This window comes from Jatropha curcas, chromosome 7 (assembly GCF_041381405.1).
Source record: "Jatropha curcas cultivar XTBG-Jc1 chromosome 7, XTBG_Jcur_1.0, whole genome shotgun sequence".
NCBI classification, from domain to species: Eukaryota; Viridiplantae; Streptophyta; class Magnoliopsida; order Malpighiales; family Euphorbiaceae; genus Jatropha; species Jatropha curcas.
In genome coordinates this window covers 22,637,801-22,661,200 of record NC_143157.1, presented here as the reverse complement: position 1 = coordinate 22,661,200, position 23,400 = coordinate 22,637,801, and the positions used below count along the sequence as shown (strand labels likewise).

At 29.7% G+C, this 23,400-nt stretch overlaps 2 protein-coding genes across 3 annotated transcripts; both read left to right on the top strand.

Moving 5' to 3' along the window:
- The first annotated feature begins 208 nt into the window (after positions 1 to 208).
- On the top strand, positions 209 to 6,687 carry CIP7 (COP1-interacting protein 7). 2 transcript variants are annotated; one of them, XM_089724102.1, is made up of 10 exons: positions 209 to 346; positions 860 to 924; positions 1,013 to 1,189; positions 1,797 to 1,915; positions 2,485 to 2,525; positions 2,628 to 2,683; positions 2,768 to 2,920; positions 3,020 to 3,264; positions 3,390 to 5,044; positions 5,439 to 6,687. In XM_089724102.1, exons 2-10 carry the CDS (start codon positions 866 to 868, stop codon positions 6,288 to 6,290), a joined length of 3,357 nt encoding a protein of 1,118 aa, XP_089580228.1. In that variant the 5' UTR covers positions 209 to 346; positions 860 to 865; the 3' UTR covers positions 6,291 to 6,687. The 2 variants fall into 2 exon arrangements, with proteins under 2 accessions (XP_089580228.1, XP_012084915.1); XM_012229525.4 differs by lacking the exon at positions 209 to 346 and adding an exon at positions 404 to 751.
- A 1,841-nt stretch (positions 6,688 to 8,528) lies between these two features.
- On the top strand, positions 8,529 to 10,250 carry LOC105644242 (fiber (DUF1218)). Its single transcript, XM_012229528.4, has 3 exons — positions 8,529 to 8,790; positions 9,400 to 9,605; positions 9,847 to 10,250. Exons 1-3 carry the CDS (start codon positions 8,701 to 8,703, stop codon positions 10,103 to 10,105), a joined length of 555 nt encoding a protein of 184 aa, XP_012084918.1. The 5' UTR covers positions 8,529 to 8,700; the 3' UTR covers positions 10,106 to 10,250.
- The last annotated feature ends 13,150 nt before the right edge of the window (positions 10,251 to 23,400 follow it).

Genomic DNA, 23,400 nt, shown 5'->3' with positions numbered 1-23,400 from the left:
CTTTCCAATAATTATTTTCATTTATTTAATACAAATTATATAAATTAAGTGATTGCTATTTATCAACCATCAATTGAACTTAAGGTCAAGGGTTATCAATTAGGCATACAAATAATTATTATTGATAGATTGAACAAAATTAGCATGTCTTAGTCATTGTTAAAAACCCAAAGTACATAAAGAGGGTGAAACATGTTCAAGTTTATGTGCTTCAGAGAAACAGAAACACTTAATTTTAAGGAAGCACTGGCTGGCTCTGACTGTTCTTTGCCACATCCTCACTCTACTCTTCCCTTCAGTCACCGCTCATAATGACAGCTAAGCCAAGAAAAGAAATAAACAAAAGGCGAGAACCACCTGACCTGAGGCCTGGCCTATTTATCTCCTCTCCTCTCTTCTCTTCTCTTCATTTCCTAGTTTATTACTTACTACTACTATTTCATTTACTCCAAGAAACAGACTTCTCAACTAACATTTTCTTGTTTTTGTAAAAGAAATTTTGTATTTCTGTCTCGGTCTTAAGTCTATGTGGAAAAAACATACAAAAACTATTTCATCAACCCACCACCTTAGATTCATTCTTAGCTTAACAACACACGCTCACTCAAGTCTTTAAATTCTTCTGCAACAGAAACAGAAAAGGAAGTGCTTCTGTCGGCATTTCACGTGGAATCTGTGCAATTCCCAAAAATATCATGAATTCTTCTTCTTCTTTCTTGAAAATCTCTTTCTTGATTTCTTTTTCTCAAATGTAATAACAATAAAAATAACACTGCAACATTAAATATATGAAACTATTATGATCCTTTGGAACTAAGTAACAACTGTGTTTCTATCTTTTTTACTCTCTCTATTTCAGTTAACAATGGACCCAAGAACACTTCTCGATCATGCTCTGTTTCAGCTCACTCCAACCAGAACTAGGTATATATATGTTTCACGTAAAAGCTCTTATGGTTATGTCTTTTTATTTATGGAATTTGATTCTTTTGTTTTTTTTTCTCGGTTAAAGATGTGATCTTGTGATTTTTGCTGGTGGAGCGAGTGAGAAATTGGCATCTGGGCTTCTCGACCCATTTATTTTGCATTTAACAACTGCTAAAGATCAAATATCTAAAGGTGGCTACTCCATTTCTCTTCGTCCTCCTCCGCCAAATGCTTACTGGTTCACTAAGGCTACTCTGCAGAGGTTACCCCTTTTACCACTTCTTCTAATTCTTGTACACTAGTTGTTCATTATGTAGTAATTTTTTAGTTTTATTGCATGAAATGCAATTGAAATTTCTTTTCCATATAATATCCTTCTAAATTTTGCCAGATTTGGATTAAAATTCAAAATGGGCCAGAATCCCCTTCTTAATTATTTTTTTTTTTTTTTTTTGGTAGTTTGTATTTTTTTCAGATCTTGGGTTGTCAGATTTATATTTTTGAGCCAACCGTGTTTTCTTTTGTCAGCTATTATTAGTTGAGGACATTTACTGTATTTGGGATTGGCCGTACTGGTAAAGAATTTGTAATAATTCAATATTGTTAAATTTAGTGAATCAATTCGTTCATTCATTCCTGTAGTATCAATATGAACTGGAATTGGAAGTTTGGTCATTTATACTAATTTGATCTGATTTATTAATCTGTTTTCATTGAAATGCAATTAGGCCAAAGTAGAAGAAGGAAGCAGGAGTTTTGATATTCCTAATTTAGTCATTATTAGTAGTAGTCATCTTATTGTAGCTGTTCACTCTATATAGATTTGTCACTTTGATATTTAAGACCAAGACTTGTTCTTGTCACTGTAGATTTGTAAGATTTGTTAGCACACCAGAAGTTCTTGAAAGATTTGTGACAATAGAGAGAGAGTTAGAGCAGATTGAGAACTCAGTTCAATCAAATGAGCTATCAAGTGCAGACATGGAAGGTATATATCTAATAGCATTAATACTTTCTATAAGTTCTAATAGCAGTGCCCGGTCCACTGGACCAGCGTCCAGGACTGAGGGAATGGAATCCAGACCTGAACCAACTTGTGAGGTCCCAGTTTTTAATTGCAGCCGAAATGGGTCCTGACTGATCCTGGTCCCTGTTTTTGTGCAGAGCAAGTTCCCATCCTAATTCTAGTTCAACTTTTCTTTTTGTTTTCAATGTATGTTAGAAAATTGGGCACAAAAGGCTCAATGGCTATTTTTAGCCGTTGCATCCTTCTGTTTCTTTCTTAAAGTTTTTAGTTTATGATCTCACCTGACTGGAACTGCCAATTCAACTGGCAGTTGCAGGCAGTTTTGTCCCTCAAACTTGGGGAGGGACTGGAACTTAGTCCTCTCCAGTCCGAGTCCAAATCAAAGCGGTGGCCACCCCTAAGTTCTAGTGAGTTTTGGGTCACAAATGTCGAAGTCCAGGAATGCGAAAATTACAATTTCAAACTCTAATCAAACCATTATTAACTAAAAAAAGTCCTATATATTATTGGATAACTGGAAAATCTTTCAGGTGTTGGTGGAAACTACCAAAAGTCCACAGCCTCATCTAAGGTATGTGATTAATTGAAATTTCACACAATAATATTTGGTGATGTTTTCTTTCATTCCTCATGTCATAAATTCTGGACTTGTATTTTGATTCCACATTTTTAGTCAAAACGAGATTATGATGGAGCTACTGGTGATGCTGCACAGGAAGACAGTTCCAAGTAAAATCTTGCAACTGATATATTTGATGATGCAATGAATTTGAACTATTAAGCATTGACTGTTCAGCTCGGGTTGATGAACAGGATTCGCCTTCAGCGTGCGCTGGAAACTAGGAAAGCTGTGCTCCACAGAGAGCAAGCAATGGCATATGCTCGTGCTTTAGTTACAGGATTTGAACTTGACTGTATAAATGATCTTATTTCATTTGCTGATGCTTTTGGAGCTTCACGGTTAAGGTATGAAAAACTATCAGTATGCCAATACCATCATAGTCTTGTTGTTTTGTTGCAGCAGAAGTAATAGTAGTTTAAGATCTATATATGGTTTCCACTCAGGGAAGCATGCTTAAATTTTATGGAACTATGCAAGAAAAAGAATCAAGACCGGCTTTGGATGGATGAAATTGCAGCAATGCAGGCATCTAGATTGGAGCTACCTTATCTTGGAACTTCTGGAATAGTACTCACCGGCGAGGAAAATTATCCTAACCAAATCCCCAGTCTCTCTGTCGGGAAGCAGAATGGTTCAATAGATGCATCAGTTTCTGACTCTAGCCTTGGAAGTGTAGACCTAAACCAAGGTATGGTACATTGTTGCTTTGATTGTCTAACATTTTTAGCAACTAGAAAAATAGAAAATGTTAGAAAGAGTTAGAGATGGTTTAGAAACAGTCACTATCTTTGATGTTTGTGAACATATTAACAGATACTAGTTTGCCAACATCAACTCTGGCGCAAACAATGGAAAGCAAAACTCAAGTGCCCATGACATGGCCGAACCATCTTCCTCAATACATGCACAATTTTCAAGGACCTTTGTTTCAACAAATTACCCCATATCAAGGCTACCTTTATCCTGGTATGCAAGTTGCCCCTCCTTATTTTCCTGGGAATATGCAATGGCCTCCAAAAATGGATGATTCGAGCTTTGGGCGTGAATGGGAGCCAGATGATCAAAAAAAGCATAAATCATCATCAAAGAAGAAGAAGAAGAAGAGTTACCAAGATGATTCCACTGAACCTAGTGATTCAAGCTCAGAGACAGAATCTGATGACAATTTGCAGAATGGTGAAAAGCAGGAGAAGGAACGAAGAAATAAGCATGGGAAGAAGTCATCAAGAAGGGTTGTCATTCGCAACATTAATTACATAACTTCAAAAGAGAAAGACAGCATGTCGGATGAAACATCTGATGAGGACGAATTCATTGATGGAGAAACCATCAAGCAGCAAGTGGAGGAAGCTGTTGGCACATTGGCTAGAAGACATAAATCAACCTCACGCCACCATAAGAAATCACATCACAACCCAATAGATGAAGCTGCAAATAATCCCGATGCACAAAAAGGAAATGACCAATGGGGTGCCTTTCAAAACCTTCTTATGCAGGACAAGGATTCAGACTCCTTTGGAACCGAACCACGTCCTTTACCAGATCAGGAGTACTTTACAAGCTCTAAGGAGGGAATGTCATCTGCATTGAACTTGGAATTAGAGAAAATGACTAAGCAAAGAGCTATTTCAAATGATTCCTTTATCACAGCTAAGATAGAGAGGAGTAACGAAGGTGAGTCTCGACTTGAAAACTTCGAAGCCGGCGAAAATTTAAAGGTAATGACAAAGAAAAGGGAAAGTACATATGAGGAGTTGATGTTTTCTCAAGGAAATGAAGAATTGGGAAATCATTCACAAGTTACTGTTTCGGATTACTCATCTGAATCCTTGATGATCAGAAAACCAAAGGAAGGAGATTGGTTTATCAGCAATCAGCAAGATAAGCCTGTAAATAATGGTGATTATGCTTCATCAATAGCTGATGATCATTTCCGCTTTGAGAAAAGTAAAAAGGAAGTTGCAGTTGATGATTCATTCATGATTCAAGCTAGACAGTTAGTAGATGATCAATCTGAATCCATATTAAGAACAGATATAAGCATTGCTGCTGATATACTTGAAGCTACTCGATACGACAATGGCAACCCAGAAATTTCACATGATCATAAGGCTGCAACATTTGGAACCCATGAACCTGATGACCTTTATATGGTGCTTGGGCGTGATTCAGGCACTGATAACGCTGTGTTGTCTTGGACTCCAGAGATGGATTATGAGAATGATATTTTATCTGCTGAAGTCAATGGAAGACATTCAGTTCTTGAAACAAATGCTGTTGAAGATAAGCTTTTTTCTGATGATAAGGGTGCTAATAGCAAAAAAGAGAGAAATTCAGGTGGAAAAGTTCTGGGTAAAGAAGCAAGATCAAAAGTTTCAAATGGAGCTCTTGCAAGAAGCAAATCAGACTTGATGTCAAAGACCAAAAAACCGGTTTCTGGAGGCAGGACAAAAAGTAAATCTGAGAAGGTATTTATTATATTTATTAAGTACTATTTTTAAAATTTATTTACCACTATGTGAATGAATTAGAGATAAGAAAACAGATAGGCACTATATGCAACATTAATTTAACATTATTTTGAACTTTATGAAATTGATGATTGATGAAAGTGGGTATTTATAACATGTTAATGGTCTTGCAAATAGTATAACAGCACTACAAAATATAATATGTGTTGTTGTTAAATACTTCTGGGAGAATATTTTGGCTATTTTTGGTTATGGGAATTTATGTATGAGGTGATATTGTTCTTAATCTTATTGACATCAATGTAAATAATTTTTTTCTTATGTTACATGTTCCTTTTGTTGTAATGAGGATGGATAATTTTTTTTTGACTTCCTATCTACTTATGAATAGGAAGAAGAGAATAGAATGAGAATGGAGGAGTTAATGCTTCAACGGCAGAAGCGAATAGCTGAAAGGAGTGCAGCAGGCACTAATCTAACATCCAAGAAAATGCCGGTGAAAAAACCATCTACTACTTCAACTTCCTTAAAGAAAGAAGAGTCCAAAATCCCATCTCCAAGCCAAGAGACTAAAAAACCAGTCTTTAGGAGCTCTACTATGGATCGCCTTGCCACTGCTCGAGCAACAACAAAGGTGGAACCAGTCCAATCAAAACCTCTTCAAACCAAAAAGACAACACACAAGATTTCTGGTGCTGATAATAAGAAACCAAGTCCTAAGACAGTAAAATCTGATGTTTCTCAAAAGAAAGAAAGCAATGTGGTTAAAGAAGAGAAGCCAAAAGAAGTAGCAGTTACTAATGGCATTCATGAATTCGAAGATATCAAAGAATTACAGAGCATGCCTTCAATGGAGAAAAATGAAGCACAATGTAATGAAGTTTCCATATGCATTGACTCATCTGAACAACAAGATTATCTGAAGAGTAATGATGAGGGATTAGCAGCTCCAATTATTTCTGAAGAAATTAAAACTTCTGATGATCATCCTCTGCCCGAACCACTAAGTGAGGCTTTGAACATTTCTGCTGAGAACGTCAATGTGAAAATTGACAATATGCCTTTGCCAAAAAAATCTGAGATAGAAATATCAACTCCACCATATCATGAAATTACAAGTACAGAACCAGTACTTCATTCAAGGAAGAAATGGAATAGCGATGAAACCTCTCCAAAAGCTGCTAAAGGGTTTAGAAAGCTTCTTATGTTTGGAAGGAAAAGCCGAACTTCTACGGTAAGTTGAAATTATTAGCAAGTTCAAGTTCTTGGAAGTGGAGCTAATGCAAGTTTGATGGCTATTCAGTTTATTATTATTATTATTATTACTTTTTTAAGGGAAGAAGAAAAGGTGATAGCAGATAGATATATAGCTCCCACATACAGAATAAGGCATTTGGTGTTGGTGCCAATATGAGAAGCATGTTTTTGTAATTTATCTGGGTTTGGTTTTGAATAGGGTGAGAGTGTAAAGAAATCAACTTTTTTATTTGGTTTTTTTTTTTTCCGGATGTGTACTGATATACATTGAAACCCTTTTTTTTAATCTTTATTCAAATTTAAGGTTGTAATTTGTATGTATCCCAAACCCTTTCCAATGAGTTGCTGTTAGTGCGTTACAATGCATTCAATTTTTTCTTTAATTATGATCTATTCAAGAATGAATGCGTCCTTTCTTTTTTTTTCATTTGATTACGTTACATTCTATTCCATCACGGCTTACTAACCTTTATCTAGATCATATAGATCATGTGGTTTATCTCTTTGGAGGAAAAAAGATCCCTGTGGTTTATTTCGTTGGAGACTTAATATTAGATGAAAATGAAATGCATTGTTAGATAGATAAATTCAGCTGAAATGGCTAAAGCAGAGAGGTAGCTAGGACTGGACCAAAAGGTATTGGGTTGAAGTTTATCTTCAACCAAGATAGTTCTCCTAATTATTTTTTAACAATCTTGACTGAGATTTCCTTTTATTGGAGTGCAGATTATGTTCTTTAAAATTGGTTGGGTGGTTTAAGTCACTGCCAAGAGCTAAAGAAATGAAAGTGTTCTGCTTAATTTGAAGAATCAAAAGGTGATTTAAGTCGTTCCTGTCTTCTTTAAGCTTCCTGCAAATTAAAGTATATATATATATATATTTCCTTTGTGGATCAAGAAGCAGCATTGGTGTTGTATTGAGCTTGATATTCTAATATCTCAATATTTTTTATATTTTATTAATGATTAATGCAAGAATTATAAACGTTAGTAGATGTACAAGTCACTGCAAATTATGTTAATTTTAGCCAAATGGCTAAGACTAATGTATACAATACAACTTTCTAGAAGCGAAATCTGGATATATTGCAATTAATAATTGATATGCAAATGATGCTAATTTTAGCCTAATGAGACCTGAACAATTAATATATATATGCACTACAACTAATAATATTTTAGGCAAATGATATTAATTTTAACCAAATGGCTAAGATTGATGTATGAAATATTGAAATCTTTCTACTTTTTACTTTTTAATGTCATGTTCTGCGCATTAAATCTTTAAAAGACAAATACTTTTATTCAAGATATTTTCCATTCATAATGTTTAAAAACATTTGACTTATTATTTCAGAAATCCGATTCATTTTCACTAAAATCACCTCAGGTTCGTTGAGTGGTTTATCTAATCAAACTAATATGAAAATTAACACCTAATACCGTGTTATTTCTAAATAAAAAAAAATTGTGGTTGTATTTAACTATTTACGTATGACAATGATATGATTGGAAACCTTTCTTACATGGTCCACATGGCATCCTATTCGATGCCTAGGTGGAAAAAATTTATTGGCGATTTAGTTTACAAAACTGTGAACAGCCTGTACGACATGTCGGTGGAGCCCAATGAATAGTAAAGATGTATTAGGAAAAAGACTAGACAAAATTATATATTTTTTAATTTATACGAAAATGAAATTAAATCTATTTTTACGAGACAGAAAGAGTAATTTTTGTAAATTTCACTATTTTAGTAATAATTCATCATTAGGATAACATGATTAAAATTGACCGCAAATTCAGGAAACTAACAACCATTTAAGGTAATAAATAATAAGAAAAAAAAATCTTAAGCAAGATGAAAAGGAAAAGTCTGTCGAAGGAAATTTATTTATAATTTTGAACTTTTGGGCCATATGTGAAATTCATGAAGGAGAACTAAATAAAAATTGAATCTCAGTAATATAGAAGCATGACTTCTACTCTCCACCGACAAGTAGTTGCATCAAGCTGAAACCAACTGTTTTCCAGCTATTTTCTGGTGTGGTCTTTTTCTTTTTATTTTTTTATTTTCTTTGTCAACTAACTTACCTTACTTGCTGTTAAAAAATAATTATCAGCAAAAAAGCACTTGTACCTTCTGCTATAAGCAATTGTACCATACCATAAGATAAGGTGTACATATAAATTTAATAAAGAGTAGTGGTTAAAACACCCATTTTCAATCAACTGAACTGGTGCTCTGTCTTTTTCTTTAGCTAATCTCATTTTTCTTCTGGTTTACACTATTTCCTTATATTTCAAAGTTTCTTGGGTTCTTCTTCTTCTATACTTAGATAGAAATCCAAGATTTGAGAGATCAGAAGAGAAAGATCTAGTGAAGCTTCATAAGCTATGGCGTCAAAGCTTCTTTTAATTACAGTCTTCATCTTCGATCTCATTGCATTCGGTTTGGCTGTTGCAGCTGAGCAGAGAAGAAGCACTGTAAGTGTCTATGTATATATTGAATCTCGTTAGAACTTGATTATATTAATTAAAAATAAAAACAAATTAAATCCCGGATTTTTATGGACTCTATCTTTGATTAGAAATCAAGTTAATACGAAAATCAATAAATTTTTTGATTTCTTTTTCCGAAATTTCCTTACCATTAGTAATGGCAGGAAATTTTTATTGGCTCAGGAAGTAAAGGAAAGAAATCTTAAGATCTTGTTTGGAATTCTTGTTTATGAACTTCATTTGAGATTTTATATTCTTAATTCTATGGAATTCATTACGTTTAAACATATTCTATCAAAATTAATAGATTGCAAATGAATTCTATACGTGAAAGGAGTACAAGTTATAAATCTAATAAGCATAAAATTCATTTACAGATGAACTTTTTTAACAAAATTCATTAGCAAATGAAACTAATTCCAGTTAATTTACTCGAAATGTGAATGTTTATAATCAGCCCACAAAAATTATTTTTAATTTTCATTCAAAATCTGCTGTTAGTAATAATAATGTCGAAAAGAGCCATAATATTGATTTGTTTGCCGGCATTATTGATGATTTTGCAAAGTAATAATGATCTTGTTTAATTTGCAGGCTGTAATCAAACAGGATTCTGAAGTAAATTATAATTACTGTGTGTATGACTCAGACATTGCAACTGGGTATGGTGTTGGTGCATTCTTGTTCCTTATGGTTAGCCAAGTCATTATAATGGTGGCAAGTCAATGTTTCTGCTGCGGCAAGCCTTTAAATCCTGGAGGCTCAAGAGCTTGGGCTGTTATTCTCTTCATTACCTGCTGGTATTTTACTATATCCAATGTAGAACTAGACAAGTATTATAAATCTGTAAGAATCCATTTGACACTGAGACAGAAACCTGTTTTTCAAAAAATTAAATTTCAAATGGACTGGATTTGCATTTCCAGGTGAACTTTACCTGCAAACTTGAAAGTTTTAAGAATTGCAGTCGCCATAGAAATACATGCCATAGTTTTTTTATTCTAATGTTGATTTGATCTTTTCTGCAAATTTGTGTATCAGGGTATTTTTCTTCATTGCTGAGGTATGTTTATTGGCGGGTTCAGTAAGGAATGCATATCACACCAAATACAGGACAGTTTTCAGTGACAATCCTCCAGATTGCCAAACATTAAGGAAAGGAGTTTTTGGAGCAGGAGCAGCTTTTACTTTATTTACTGCCATTGTTTCTGAATTCTACTATGTTAGCTATTCCAAGGCCAGAGATGGCTTCAAGCCTTATGGTGGAGAAACTGGTGTAGGCATGGGAACCTACAAATAAGCTCATTTAAAGCGCTATAGTCATGTATAGAAGTGACTTAATTCTCCACCTCTCTCTGCATCAATTTACTCAATTATCTTCCTTGAGTTCCATTTCATGTACAACGAAGACTTCAATTTAATTAGCTTTATTGTAGTTTGTATCATGAGTTTTTTTCTTCTTCGACGTGATATAAGCAAAATAGTTAAGAAATAAAATAAAAATTATTAGATTAACATAAAAAATTAAGATTCATATTAATTTCCAAATTGGTATCAGAGCTAGGTTAAAGATTATTTAACCAACTCTAATACCAATTATGGGTATTAAGATGACTCTCAATCTAATAGATGTTTATATTTTTTTATGTTTATAAGGTAAGACTATGTTATGTTTTAATCCGATGTGGGATTCATGGAACGGTGGTTAGAGAGATGTAGATTTTGAGTGAACTAATTGAATCGACCAAATTGAATTCGTTTGATTTAACTTGGGTTGGTTTTTAATATATAAAAGTATTGTTTAATATCCACAAATATCAGTTTTTTGATTTTAAATTTGATCCAGTTCGGTTCAGAACTAAACTAAATTAACTATTTATATACTCGTAGTTATTCACTTACTCAAAATTTTAGAATCTACGTAATATTGGCTTTATCTTATTTAATCGGAAACTTGTAGTTGATCAAAAAACTTTCATTAATTTTTATTTTTAAAATTAACAAATATTAGAGAAGTTGATATGTGAATTGTGATGCAGAAATAGACTAATATTTTTTCCCTTTTCAGTTCATCAAATTCGGTATGCCTCCTATTGCACTTCTTCTTTTTCCTTTCCACTAATAATTACATTTTCCTTTTGAGAAAAAAAGAAATTAAATCAGTATCGTCATGTTCTTTTGCTTCTTTTATCAGTATCACCATGTTCTTTCTTTCTTTCCTTTTAGTCGACAAAATCGTTCCTCTCTTTTACCTTTTTTTTTTTTTTACTTTTTTATTTTCTTAATCATCACTCTATTATCTGACGAACTGGCATGATACATCATGATTAAATCTGGACTATGAACTTTGTCAGGCCAAAGATTTTAAAAATTCAACAATACATTACATGGTATGATCAAAATTTCACATCAAATAAATATTAATCTATAAAAAATATATAAAAGCAGAAAAATATCTAGTTAATTCGTTAATATTAACATAGTATTGGTTAACTCAATTTCATGGACTTTAATCTCTTATCCATTCAGTAGAGGTGTTTAATTTTCTATTCGATTCGGTTATTTTGCTCATTCCTACGATCAGTGGAGGAGGGAGAGGCTAGGAGCAGCATCACCCCAACACAAAAAAAAAAATTAAAAATTAAAAATTAAAAATTAAAATTTTATAAATTGTGTAAAAATATGGATATTTTTGTTTTCTTGTCAAAAAAAATTTACACAGGATTTGATTGATTATTGTTAGAGACAATAATAAAGGTTACTGAGAGAAAGCTTCTGATTCTTCTTTCTCAAAAAAAAAAAATTCTATAATGGGCTGAACTGAAGCATTTCAAAACACTAACCCTACAACAGACAAAAGCTAACCATTTTCTTTTTCTCGTCTGCACAAAACAGGCCGAAGCCCATAAAATGAAAAGTAGCAAACTGCAAATCATGAATAGTATTTTTTTTTTTAGCACAAAGTCTTTTTTTTTTTTTTTTCAAATTATTCATTGATATTAATTTTAAGTTGAGTTTACAAATAATGGGAAACGAAAAATAGTGTCAGTCACAAAATTAATCTAAATAGTGCATCGGTAGTTTGGATTGTTTCACAAAATTGGAAGAGTGACTCAAATGAATTGTTAGTTAATAATTAATACTAAATATCATTTTAGTATTACATATCTAATAATTTATAATAAAACTATTTCTATAAAATTATTTGGTATAAAAATATGTCTTTTGAAAAAATTATGTATTTATATTGAGTAATAATAATAATAATAATAAGGAATAATGTTGAATAGGTGTTCATATGGCAATAATGAAATTATGTGAATGACATTTGAATCTATACAAGATTGTCCAATTATGGTTGGTCCTCCATCAATTGTACCAAAAAAATGAAGAATGGATTGATATTACTGTTTCAACCTTTGTAATATCTCCCTAAATGTAAATATTTGATGGTGCAGAGTCATGGGATTTTGTAGGGTCACTGAACTTGTTCTTTCTTGGTGTAAGAAATTAATTTTACAATATCTCCTGGAAAGATATTTTACCATTGTTGTGGATGCATTTTGGACAGTTAAAGACTTGCATTCAGAGTTGAAGCAATTCAATTGTATTATTAGATACTTAAAATCTTATTCTGAATAAAATAGATCAGAGTATTTATTTGTAAATTAATACTAAGATATCATAGCATATTTAAAAATTCATATATTTTTAATCATATCAAAGTAGAATTCTTTAACTAATAATATTACAAATGAATTTACTATAATTAAAATTAGAATAATTTTTATACCATGTTTGTATCCATCGCAAAAGCAGCCGACATCAAATACCGATCGCATTTAGAATAGCTACGAGCACTATTACGACAGATTAGGTGCGATCGTAGAATTAGCAACCGATATCATTGTTATTGCGACCGATAATGTCAATTGCATTATACTGCTTTTTTTTAGTGACACATGTGAAAATTCATTTGAAAATAAATTGTATTGGGCTCTTGGTTTCGAAAATAATGAATTAAAACCAAAGGGTGTATAAATTTGATATTTTATGAATTTTTACGTAAAACAAAAATCCAAATCAAATTGTATTTGAAAATAAAATAAATCTTATATTTATTTGTTTCAAACAAATGTAGGTGATTTTCAATATTTCTCAAAGTAAAATTTAAAAAAAAAATGTTGATCAAATAATAATTCAATAATAATGGAAATAAAACTTATGGCAAGGGAAGTTAGGTATTTATAAGGTAAAATTGTGTTGGAGATACAAGTAGCTTTTCTCTGTCATATTGTGTTGGATCCCTACTGATGAAAAGAACTTTTGAAGCTATAAATTTATGAGATCATGTGAAAAGAATGCTTAGCAATAGCAATATGTATCTCATAATTTGATGTTTCACTAATTTTGTACATTTGAAGATTGGAAATTGTTTCCATCAAATATGTATAGCATTTATTTTGAGTCTTTTGTGTAGTTGATAGAATTTATTTCTGTTTCTTCTTTTTGAGAATCCCCATTTTAGAGGTAACTTCAATGGAGTTATACTTATGAGGATTTGCTTTGAATGGGATAGGAAATTCTTACTTATGGAATAGTTATTTCATATTTAATTAGATTTGAACTAAGTTAGAATAGCTATTCTATTTTCTCACTGTTTGTAGATGAAATCCATAGATTCTAGGACTGTAAACGAACTGTGCCGAGCTTTGGTGAGCTCCAGCTCGAGCTTGGCTCATTTAAAAATAGTCAAGCTCGAACTCGACTCGAGCTTGGCTCGATAACCATAAACGAGCTGAGCTCAAGTTCAAAATCTATTAACCAAACGAGGTCGTTTTAATATAAGCTTTAGTTGATTTTGTCGTATTAAGCTAGCTCGTGAGCTCGACTTGGCTCGATATGACTAGCTCATGAGCTCGGCTCGATAAAGCTGGCTCGCAAACTAATGACCCAAGCTCGAGCTCGACTTATTTATTAAATGAGCTCGATAGCTCGACTCGAGCTCGGCTTAAACGAGCTTTTATCGAGCCGAGCCTCGAGTAGCTCACGAGTGGCTTGTCTAGCCATTATGGACTCTAAATACAATCATATAATAATTTTGTCACTATTGTAGACTATTTTAAGTTACAATGTAGGCACTAATTTGGATATGAAACCTACCGATTAGAATGAGAGAGGTGGTGGTTAGCTATCCCACTCCCAACTTCAAGTTTGTGATATTTGATAAATACAACTTTTAGATTAATATTAAGATTTAACATTAATGCTAGATAAATTATTAAGAATTTACTAATCATCTTAAAATATGTAATGCTCGATTAAAAATAAGCATTAATATACATTTAAAATCTGAGATTCTCATCCGGTAATTATTTAGTTGTTTTATGCTCAGACAAGAACAATGATACCTTGTAAATTCTAGAAATTCTTGCACTGAAAACTACATAGGACATATTGTAATCTCTCAATTCTCAATTCAAATACAAATCTTTTTTTTTTTTTTTTCTATTCTCATTACTATAAATTACTAAATTGAAAATATTTTAATTAAAAGAGAGATTTTTAGATATCAAAATTAAAATTATTCTTCAAACAATCTCAACTTTCAATTAAACTGGTGAAAGAGATTTCTTTAGATGCGAATTTAAATCATTCTTGAACAATCTGGATTCTCGAAGCTACACTCTCTAATATTAATTTGATGCATATGCATTCAAAAATATTATTAGCATTCTTAGAATATTTTTGCAGTGAAAAGCAAACCATAAATTTCAAAACTTTACAATAATAATAACACATAGAGTCAACTCCAATGATAATTAATAGAGCAGTAAAACATTTATCACTACCACTCTACTGTAATTAATAACCCAATTAATTATATTTTAATCTCAATAAGCTCTGCAGACTGTTTGAAGCCCCACCATCCCCAAAAAAATTGAAAGGGAGAACCATAAAAGGCATATGGACAAATCATTAAGTGCATAATTATTCAATTGCATTTATCACCAGTAAATGTCAAACTCAGTTCTTGAAATAAGATGAAGGACAAAAACTTGTCAATCATCTAAAACATAAAAGAAAATTATATATGGATAAATAAATAATTTTTTTATACAATAAAAAGATATATTAATTTCACTAAGAAAAAAGATAGACCAAGAGGAAAAATAAAATGCCTTATGAATATTCCAACGCTTAAATCATAGAGAGTAAAAATAAAGTTGCCAGAGTTTCTTAGACTATAAAAAACTACATGATCTGTTTTCCAATTCCAACTAAAGATTTCAGGAAGGAAAAAAGAAAGTTTAATGCCATATGTCATATTAATATATAATTAAGGAAATTGTGAATTATTAATTAAAATGTCCAAATTCATACACTACCCAAAATATTTCTGTCACCAGAAATGCTAAACCCACTCTTCATAAATATTCAATTAATAATAAGATGGTGGGACATTTTTTTAATTAAATTTTAAGTGCAAAACATGTTATATCACTGTTTACAACTTGAAATTTCTTCTTGTGTTTCTTTTTTTTTTTTGAAAGAGGGAAATGGAATCCTATTTCAAGCTTAAACAGCCTGTTGGGAATCAAGCCACGTGGGTGTGTTCCTCTTATATTTATTATTATTTTCCCAAAATGTTTTGCTAAGTCATGTCAATTAACTCAAAAACTTTTTTTTTTTGTTATTTTTTCATTAAATTACATGGATTAATCTTGTAATACCACGAGTTAATTTTTCATTTTTTATCTAAAAAATTCATATCACGACATAATTCCCAAATTAAGGAATTCGCAAATTAAGAACCTTCTTTTATTAAGATTTTAATCAATAAAATAAATGGAAATTTAGTTTATAAAGTAGGCTAATTATTTAAATATTTTAATTTAAAAATAGTATATGAACCACATAAAGCAAGGTGTGCCTCAATAATGGCAAGGAGGGTTCCATTTCAAATCATATCATGAATAATTATTAATAATAATGTCAAATCTTTATGTGAAAAAAAATGTCAAATCAAATTCCCATATTAATAATAAATATGGTGATAGTTTGTGGGTAGGACTCACTGAATTTTTTTGACCTAAAGAATCCTTTCCTCGCCATCAATATTACCTAATCCTGTGTGATCTACAATAAATGTTTCTAACTATATTATTTTAATATTATAATTTTTTTTAATTATTATAAATGTATTAAATACTTTTTGAGAAGTTTTATCCATTTTAATAAGAAATTTATAGTTTTGTAATTTATACAATTTATATAAGTTAGCAGTGGTGCAAAATACCTAATTACATAGAAAGATAAAAATAGGAACAAAAATAATTCAAAATAAATAAAATAAAATAAATAAGATAAATTAAAAGTGAAACATATAACGAAAAGCATGCATGCACAACACATAAAAATTATTAAGACAATCAATTAATACATTAAATGAATTTATTAAGAAAAATATTAGGAAAAGTAATAATAATTATGATAATTAAAATTACATTTTACAAAAAGTAATAATATTATATAATATAATATGTAAAAATAAAAAATTAATTCATGAGTAAAATAATGACTATTAAATCTCTAACAAAAGTAATAGAGAACCGTTGTAGCTAAACGGAGAAAATCAATCTGCTGATTGAAAAGTATTAAATTTCTTACAAAAGTAATAGAAGACATGCCTTATTAAAGCTCCAGCTCTATTTGGTCGTGTTTTCAAGAAAGTTGAATATTCAAGTGGGTCGAAAGTAATTGTTTGGCCCGTGCGAAGAGCAAAGTCTGGCAATGTCTTCTGCGTGAAGTTGCATGGAAACAATAGAAGACATGCCTTATTAAAGCTCCAGCTCTATTTGGTCAAAGAAAATTCCTAATTATGAAGAAACACTATGCTAAACCAGTCTCCTATTCAAATAATATTTCTTCCTAAGTATGTTAGTAATTTTTCTATTTAGACTCGAAGACACCTAATGAAGTCTATATAAAGAGAAATCTCTACAACATCATTGTCATCATTTGATCTTGGGATGTTTTGTTATACTCTCACTATATAGTTTTCTTTCTTTTAAGACTTTGAGCATTTAAATTTGTGTAAAGATTCAAGAAAGTCGTTCACGTTATTCGTTATTAATTTTTATTTCTAAACTCTTAATCTTGTTTTATTTTTAATATTCATTTTGATTATGAAATTATTTACAAGTTTATTTGAGTTTAATTTAATGACTATGTTGAATTAAATTCATATACTAGAGATTTTATATACTTTAAATTTGATTCCAATTTATAATATTAGATTTATTTTTCTTTATTCATGGTATAATTTATTATTGAACTTAATAATTTCAGACAGAGTTTCTTTCCGAGATTAATTTATTTCATTAATAACATTGGGAGAAGGATGACTTTTGATAAGAAATATGTAATAAATTATATGAGAATAATAACTTGATGTGGAAAACATATGGTTTGGCTCATGGGATTTTTCATAAATTAACGACTTTAAGTTATAAATTCATAAACAACCATAAAACTTAATGATTTAATTTATGTTTGATTGTGCTATTGGGAAATAAATAATTAAATCGGGTGAAAATAGCTAATAATATATTGTGAGAATTTGTTAGCGACTTTAGCTAGGGTTGTTTCTGGTTTTTGAATAATTAAAATTGATTATCAAAATTAATAGGATAAATTGGATAGAATTGAGTAAAGTCAAAATCATTAATATTATGTAATCCTTAATTTTTTTTCATCAAATTATCTTACTTGATTTTTTTTATTTTTTTATTTCATTTAATTTAAATTTTTAAAATTGTTCTCCTTATTATGGTTTAAATAATAGTAAGTTACACTATTCTGATATTTGGTATATAATTTTTATGGGACATTACTGTACTTCCCTTTATTACTTGTTGCGATTTCGTACAATTGTAAATCTACCTATCAATCGTTACACATAATTTAATTTTATAGCATGTTTAATGATATCTAAAATATATATAATATCAATATTCATTATTTAAATTGTATTTAATATATTATATTATTTACATTTCGCAAAATTTAACATAAAATTTTTGTACGTTTGACAATTTTTTATATTAATATTAATATAATTATATATAAAATATTAAAATTTTAATGAAAGTTATTTTGTTCCTTCCTACACAATCAACAAGTTCTATCCACGTCACATTTGGCAAAACCTCAAATGTATGCCATTTTTTTTTTCTTTTTCTTTTCAATTTTTCCTTGGATACGTATGCCAATCTAACTACTATAACAATTGAAGTAAACCGAAGAATGGCCCATCGGACGGCAGAGGTAGAAATTGATGATGATGACGATGATGATGATGTCCACAGTAGATTATTAGATACTCCTTTGTCCACTGCCTTTTATTTGATTTGATGCTATCGTTGGGTATTGTTTCAGTTACATTATATTTCATAATCAATCAATCAATCAATCAATCACTCCAACCTATTATCATATGCCTTCTTTATCCCTTTTTCAGAGTTCGGGAGTTTGATAGGTTGGTTTCAGATCAAGCTAAGATAGATTTTGAAATTTTTTGAAATTTTGTTTTTTTAATTCAAAACAGAACCAAACCAGAAATTTTTTCAAAAATCCAATTAAATTGATCGATGGATTGATTTGATGATTTTAGATATATTTGCTCAATCCTAATTTTGAAGGTTATGATTTAAATCTTTTTGTTCTTGGATTTTATTTCTTCACAAATAAATTAATTAATATTATTATCTTGAAGACGTCATGATTTTAAAAATTAGAAATTGAAATAATAATGAATTCCTCTTTATTTTTTAGTTTCTGAGCCCAAATAAGAAATAATTTCTTTTATATATTATTATTTAAACAAAACATCAATTTTTTGTTTTTAAATTTATTTTATCTTTGATATAATAAAGTAAGATATTAATAACGTATTTTTAATTAAGAAATTTAAAGAAATTATCTTCTATAATATATGGAAAATATATAAAATAATAATAAGGAGAAAATAATAAAAAGACAGGAGTATCCCTAGTTGCTTGGCAGGTTAACAAAAAGTGTTGTCTGGACACTGACAGTTTCGTTACGAAAAGCTTTTTTTTATTGAACAAATATTTTATTATTATTATTATTGTATTATTGTATGTCAAAGAAAACGTCAGCAAAATGACTGAGTTGACTTTGTTCAAGTTTTAAGGGAAACTGCAAATCTATGTCATGATCCAACCCCGACCTTCCAAAGCCGGTGGCTTTGGGTCGTAGCTTCTATCGCTTGCTGTTGCACCTATTATCTTTTGTATATTTTGGAGGACGGTGGCCTATCGCCTATGTACTTGTTCCACCTTATAATGCCAAATTGTTATTTTTTTTTTATAACTCATCAAGAAAATTAAATCTTAATACAAACTTTGAATTTCCAACTCTTAATTATACAAATAAAATTTATATAATAATGAATCTACTTGTTCTGATTTAACCGTCTATTAAAAAGCGATCTCTGTAAAATTAAGATCATTTTCCTTAAAGTTAATTATTTTTGTATCTATTAATTATTTTAGTAGTTGTCAATCAAACGTGATCTGATTATTAATGTGAAAATTATAAAATTTCGAATTTAAGAATAAGATATGTAAATATTCATGTGAATCGAGATAGAAATTATGTTGCTAATAACTTGGCTGAGAGAGGTAGATGCAATAATGCTCTTTTTTACTGCTAAGACTATGATAATTTTTTTCATTTTTTCTTGTTTATTTCTTCTTATTTCAAAAAAAGACTTCAATATGATATATTATATATCGAAATTTTTTATTTAGCATTTCCAAGCTAGATTGAGTGTATTTGGAGAAGTCTAATAGCCCAGACTTAAATGTTTGGGTGTTATTCTCAATTTATGAATAATTATATAATTACAATATGTAATTTTTTAAAAGGAAAAAAAATGTTTGGCTTGATTCTGTAACATGGATCCCGCAATCTGCAAAATTCAAATTAATACCAAATACCAAATAAATTTGAAGATGAACCAATTAATTGAGCGGAGATAGCCAAAGGACAATTTCACTTTCAAATTAAATGCTATAGACTTGTAGTGTAAGAGCTCCAAAACATGCTCTGCCTATACTAAATGAATAATTTCTCTATACTTATAGACCTCCTTTATTATCATTACTACAACTTAACCTCCCCATTGGATTGTCCATTATTGCCATATAACAATATATTTCAAGTTTGTTTTCCGCCTTCCATGCTTTTTAATTTTTGCACTCGCTTCTTTATATACAGTCACAGACGCACGATATTTAAATTTAAAGAAATAAAAATATACACTTAAATTTATTACAGCGTATTCTATAAAAAGTAGCATGAGTGATAAGCCGCTTTTGAGTTTAACAGACAATTTCTGCAAGATTAGAGTTCGGTTATAGAAAATAACGTTTATAAGGAAAAACAACAATGAACCCAAAATGAACAGTGGCCTTTATATGCTTATTAGTGTCGCCTATCAATTTACATGTTGCATATATCACCTTATTATTAAGATTTTAACTTTGGATGTTTTGTTACAAATGCTCAACCAAGCATATCCAACTAAGACATATTGCTTCTTAGTAACAACAATGTCAATGTCCTTAAATTAAATTTTTTTTTTTTTTTTAAAAAAAAACGATGTTTCTCTCCATCTCTAACATTAAATTTGCTGAAACTTAGACTGTTACTTACCTTATATGAGTTGGGTATTTGGGGTTTAAGCCCCACCGACCCTCTCCTTCCTAAGCTTCTTCCTCTCCGAAAATTAAAAATGTGCACGAGCTCCTCATACTTCATGTGCAAGAATGAGTTGTGATGCTTTTTGGCCCTATTGGGAAACAAGTGCTTCTTTGGTTGGAGATACAAGGAAAAGTATCTTCCCTATTTTTAAATAATCGATTTTAATTAACCCTAACCGAAATTAAATTATTGGATACCAAACATGTTTGAGTCACATTATTTTTGGGTAGATGTTTTTGAATTATTATGCTATGCTTCCTAATAATGTACAAATAAATCATGATTTCTTTTATTAAAACATAATTTTTTTTCACAATTATTAGCCTACTTGTAAAAATTTGTGTTTGATTAAATTAAATTTATTTTTCTTTAAAATGCAATTATTATTTTTTATATACAAAGAAAAGTAGGAATATATTTTTTTTTAGTATCGGAGAAAAATACTTTAAATTAAATCAAATATACATTTATGGCTAGATTAAATTTGTATGTAAAATGAAAATGGAGCCAATAGGGTTAATAGTGATTATTCTTTTTTTTTTTTTTTCATCATAAAATGCCATTAATTAATTAATTTTGTGTTTGCTTTAATTAAAAGCTTCTTCTATCCAACTTTCATGTAGGATGTTTATTGAACATAGATTGTAAAAATTCAAAAGCAGTGGGTAAAATGTTAGACAACAACCAACAAGGACCAAGCCATAAAGTTCCTTTCTTTCTTTTACTCAAATCATACGTTGAATTGGGATTAAATTGAAAACAAGAAATTATTTCTACAAACATAGTTTAGTACCAAATTATCCACCTTCAAATTTCGTATTACTTTAACAGACAAGAAAGCAAAATTATTATTTTAAATAATTGAAATTTAGAGTTGTTCCTGTTTGAAGAATTTTACCTCAATATCATTCTTAGATGAATATGAATTAATAATAATAATTCTAAAATTTAATACTAAAAAGGAAAGTTCAAATATTATAAAATTGAAAAAAAAAAACAGATAAAATTTGAGATATAAAGATAAGGTTGTGTTTAACATATTATTTTTTTTTATAATATTCCGTAATATAGTATTTAATTAATTTTTATAAATTAAATATAATATTTTATAAAAAATTAATAATTAAACGTCTAACAATTAATTTCCACGAAAGAGGGAGAGAGAGGCAAAGCAAAACCCAACCAGTCTATGGGTTATAGGAAATAGGAGTGGGTGTGGCAGATAATGAGAAGCTCCATAGAGCACGTGACTAAGGTATGTAATGAGTAAACACAGAAAACAAAACAATGCATTAGTTTGACTTTTTCTGATATCTCATTTGTATCTTTGCTCTTTCCTATCGTGTTGAAAATGCATTCTTCAGTCTACCCCTTTAGCCTTACCCTTAGCCTCTGCACATACCTCTTTTAGAACCCTATACTCTCTACATATCATTTTTTTACAATTACATCCACATAACTATTTTTTCTTTCTTTTTCAGAAAACATATATTTCAAAATTACAATTACAAAATCGCTAATACTAAGAGAATTGAAATTTTTATCTAACTTATATAATAAAAATTTTCAATTTTAAATTTTAATAATTTAAAAAGTTTTTTATAGGGGAATTTTTTTTTCTTAAGGAGATGGATAGTTATCATAATTGTCAATGAGACAAATCCTCCCATATTAGTAATTATTGCATTCACTTGTTTAAACATCCTCGACCTACAAATAAAAAGAGGAGACCTAACTCTAGGCTCTCCAACGTTTCTTGAGATTTGCATCAATAATTTCTTTTTAATAAATTTCAAAATTAAAAAAAAAAAATCTAATACAATTTGATTCCAATTTGTGTTTCAACATTTATACGTTTGAAACTTTTATATTTTATATTGTAATTAATTCAAAAAAATTTTTCTTAAAAAATCGATGTTTTTATTAAGAATTTCAAAGTGATTTAACAAAATTTTTAATATAATTCTATTATTTCAAATAATTAAATTTATTTTTAGATTAAGTCGAATATTAAATTAAAATATAACCAAATAAATTTTAAAATCACTTAAACTGAACCAAACTGTATGTGTACAATTTGAATAGTTTCAATATTCTACACAATTCGATTTATTTTTTAATTAACTCAATTAAACTAAATTGTGAACACCATTAATGATGAGTGCTAATAAAATCTCCTTGGCATTATAATTAAAATAATTTTAAAAAATATTATTTAAACAGGTTTAATTAATTTATTGAAATTAGAATTTTAGTTTAATAAATTTGCAGTTCGAAACTGACGAGGCTCGAAACTGAAATTGAAATTAATAATATTACTTTGAATTAGATCAATAATAAGTTCTAATTTTAAATATTAGACAAAAAAAATTCATATAATTATTGTGAAATTTAAGTTTAAAAAACACAACAATAATAATAATAATAATAATATAAAACATTTTAAAATATATATTAAATTGAGTGTAATAATAAATAATTGACAACAACAGCCCTGGCACTTTGCAAAAGAAGTCTCCTATAGAGATGGGGGAACATTAATAAAAATGGTCCCAAAATGCAGATGAAATAAAGCTTTGGGGTTGTCAACTTCACTTTGGGCTGGACACCATTTCTGTGGTTTTTGTTAGTACAGTAGTTGGCTCAGTTAAACCTGTTTAACTCTACCATTACTTCTTCCACTGCTCTGTTTTGGAAATTAGTTTCATTTCTTAAATGGGCTTCATTATTTTTCTAAGCCCACACCCATTTTCATTTTAACAAAAAATAAAGCCCAAGTTTTAAAATTTTATAATAAAATAA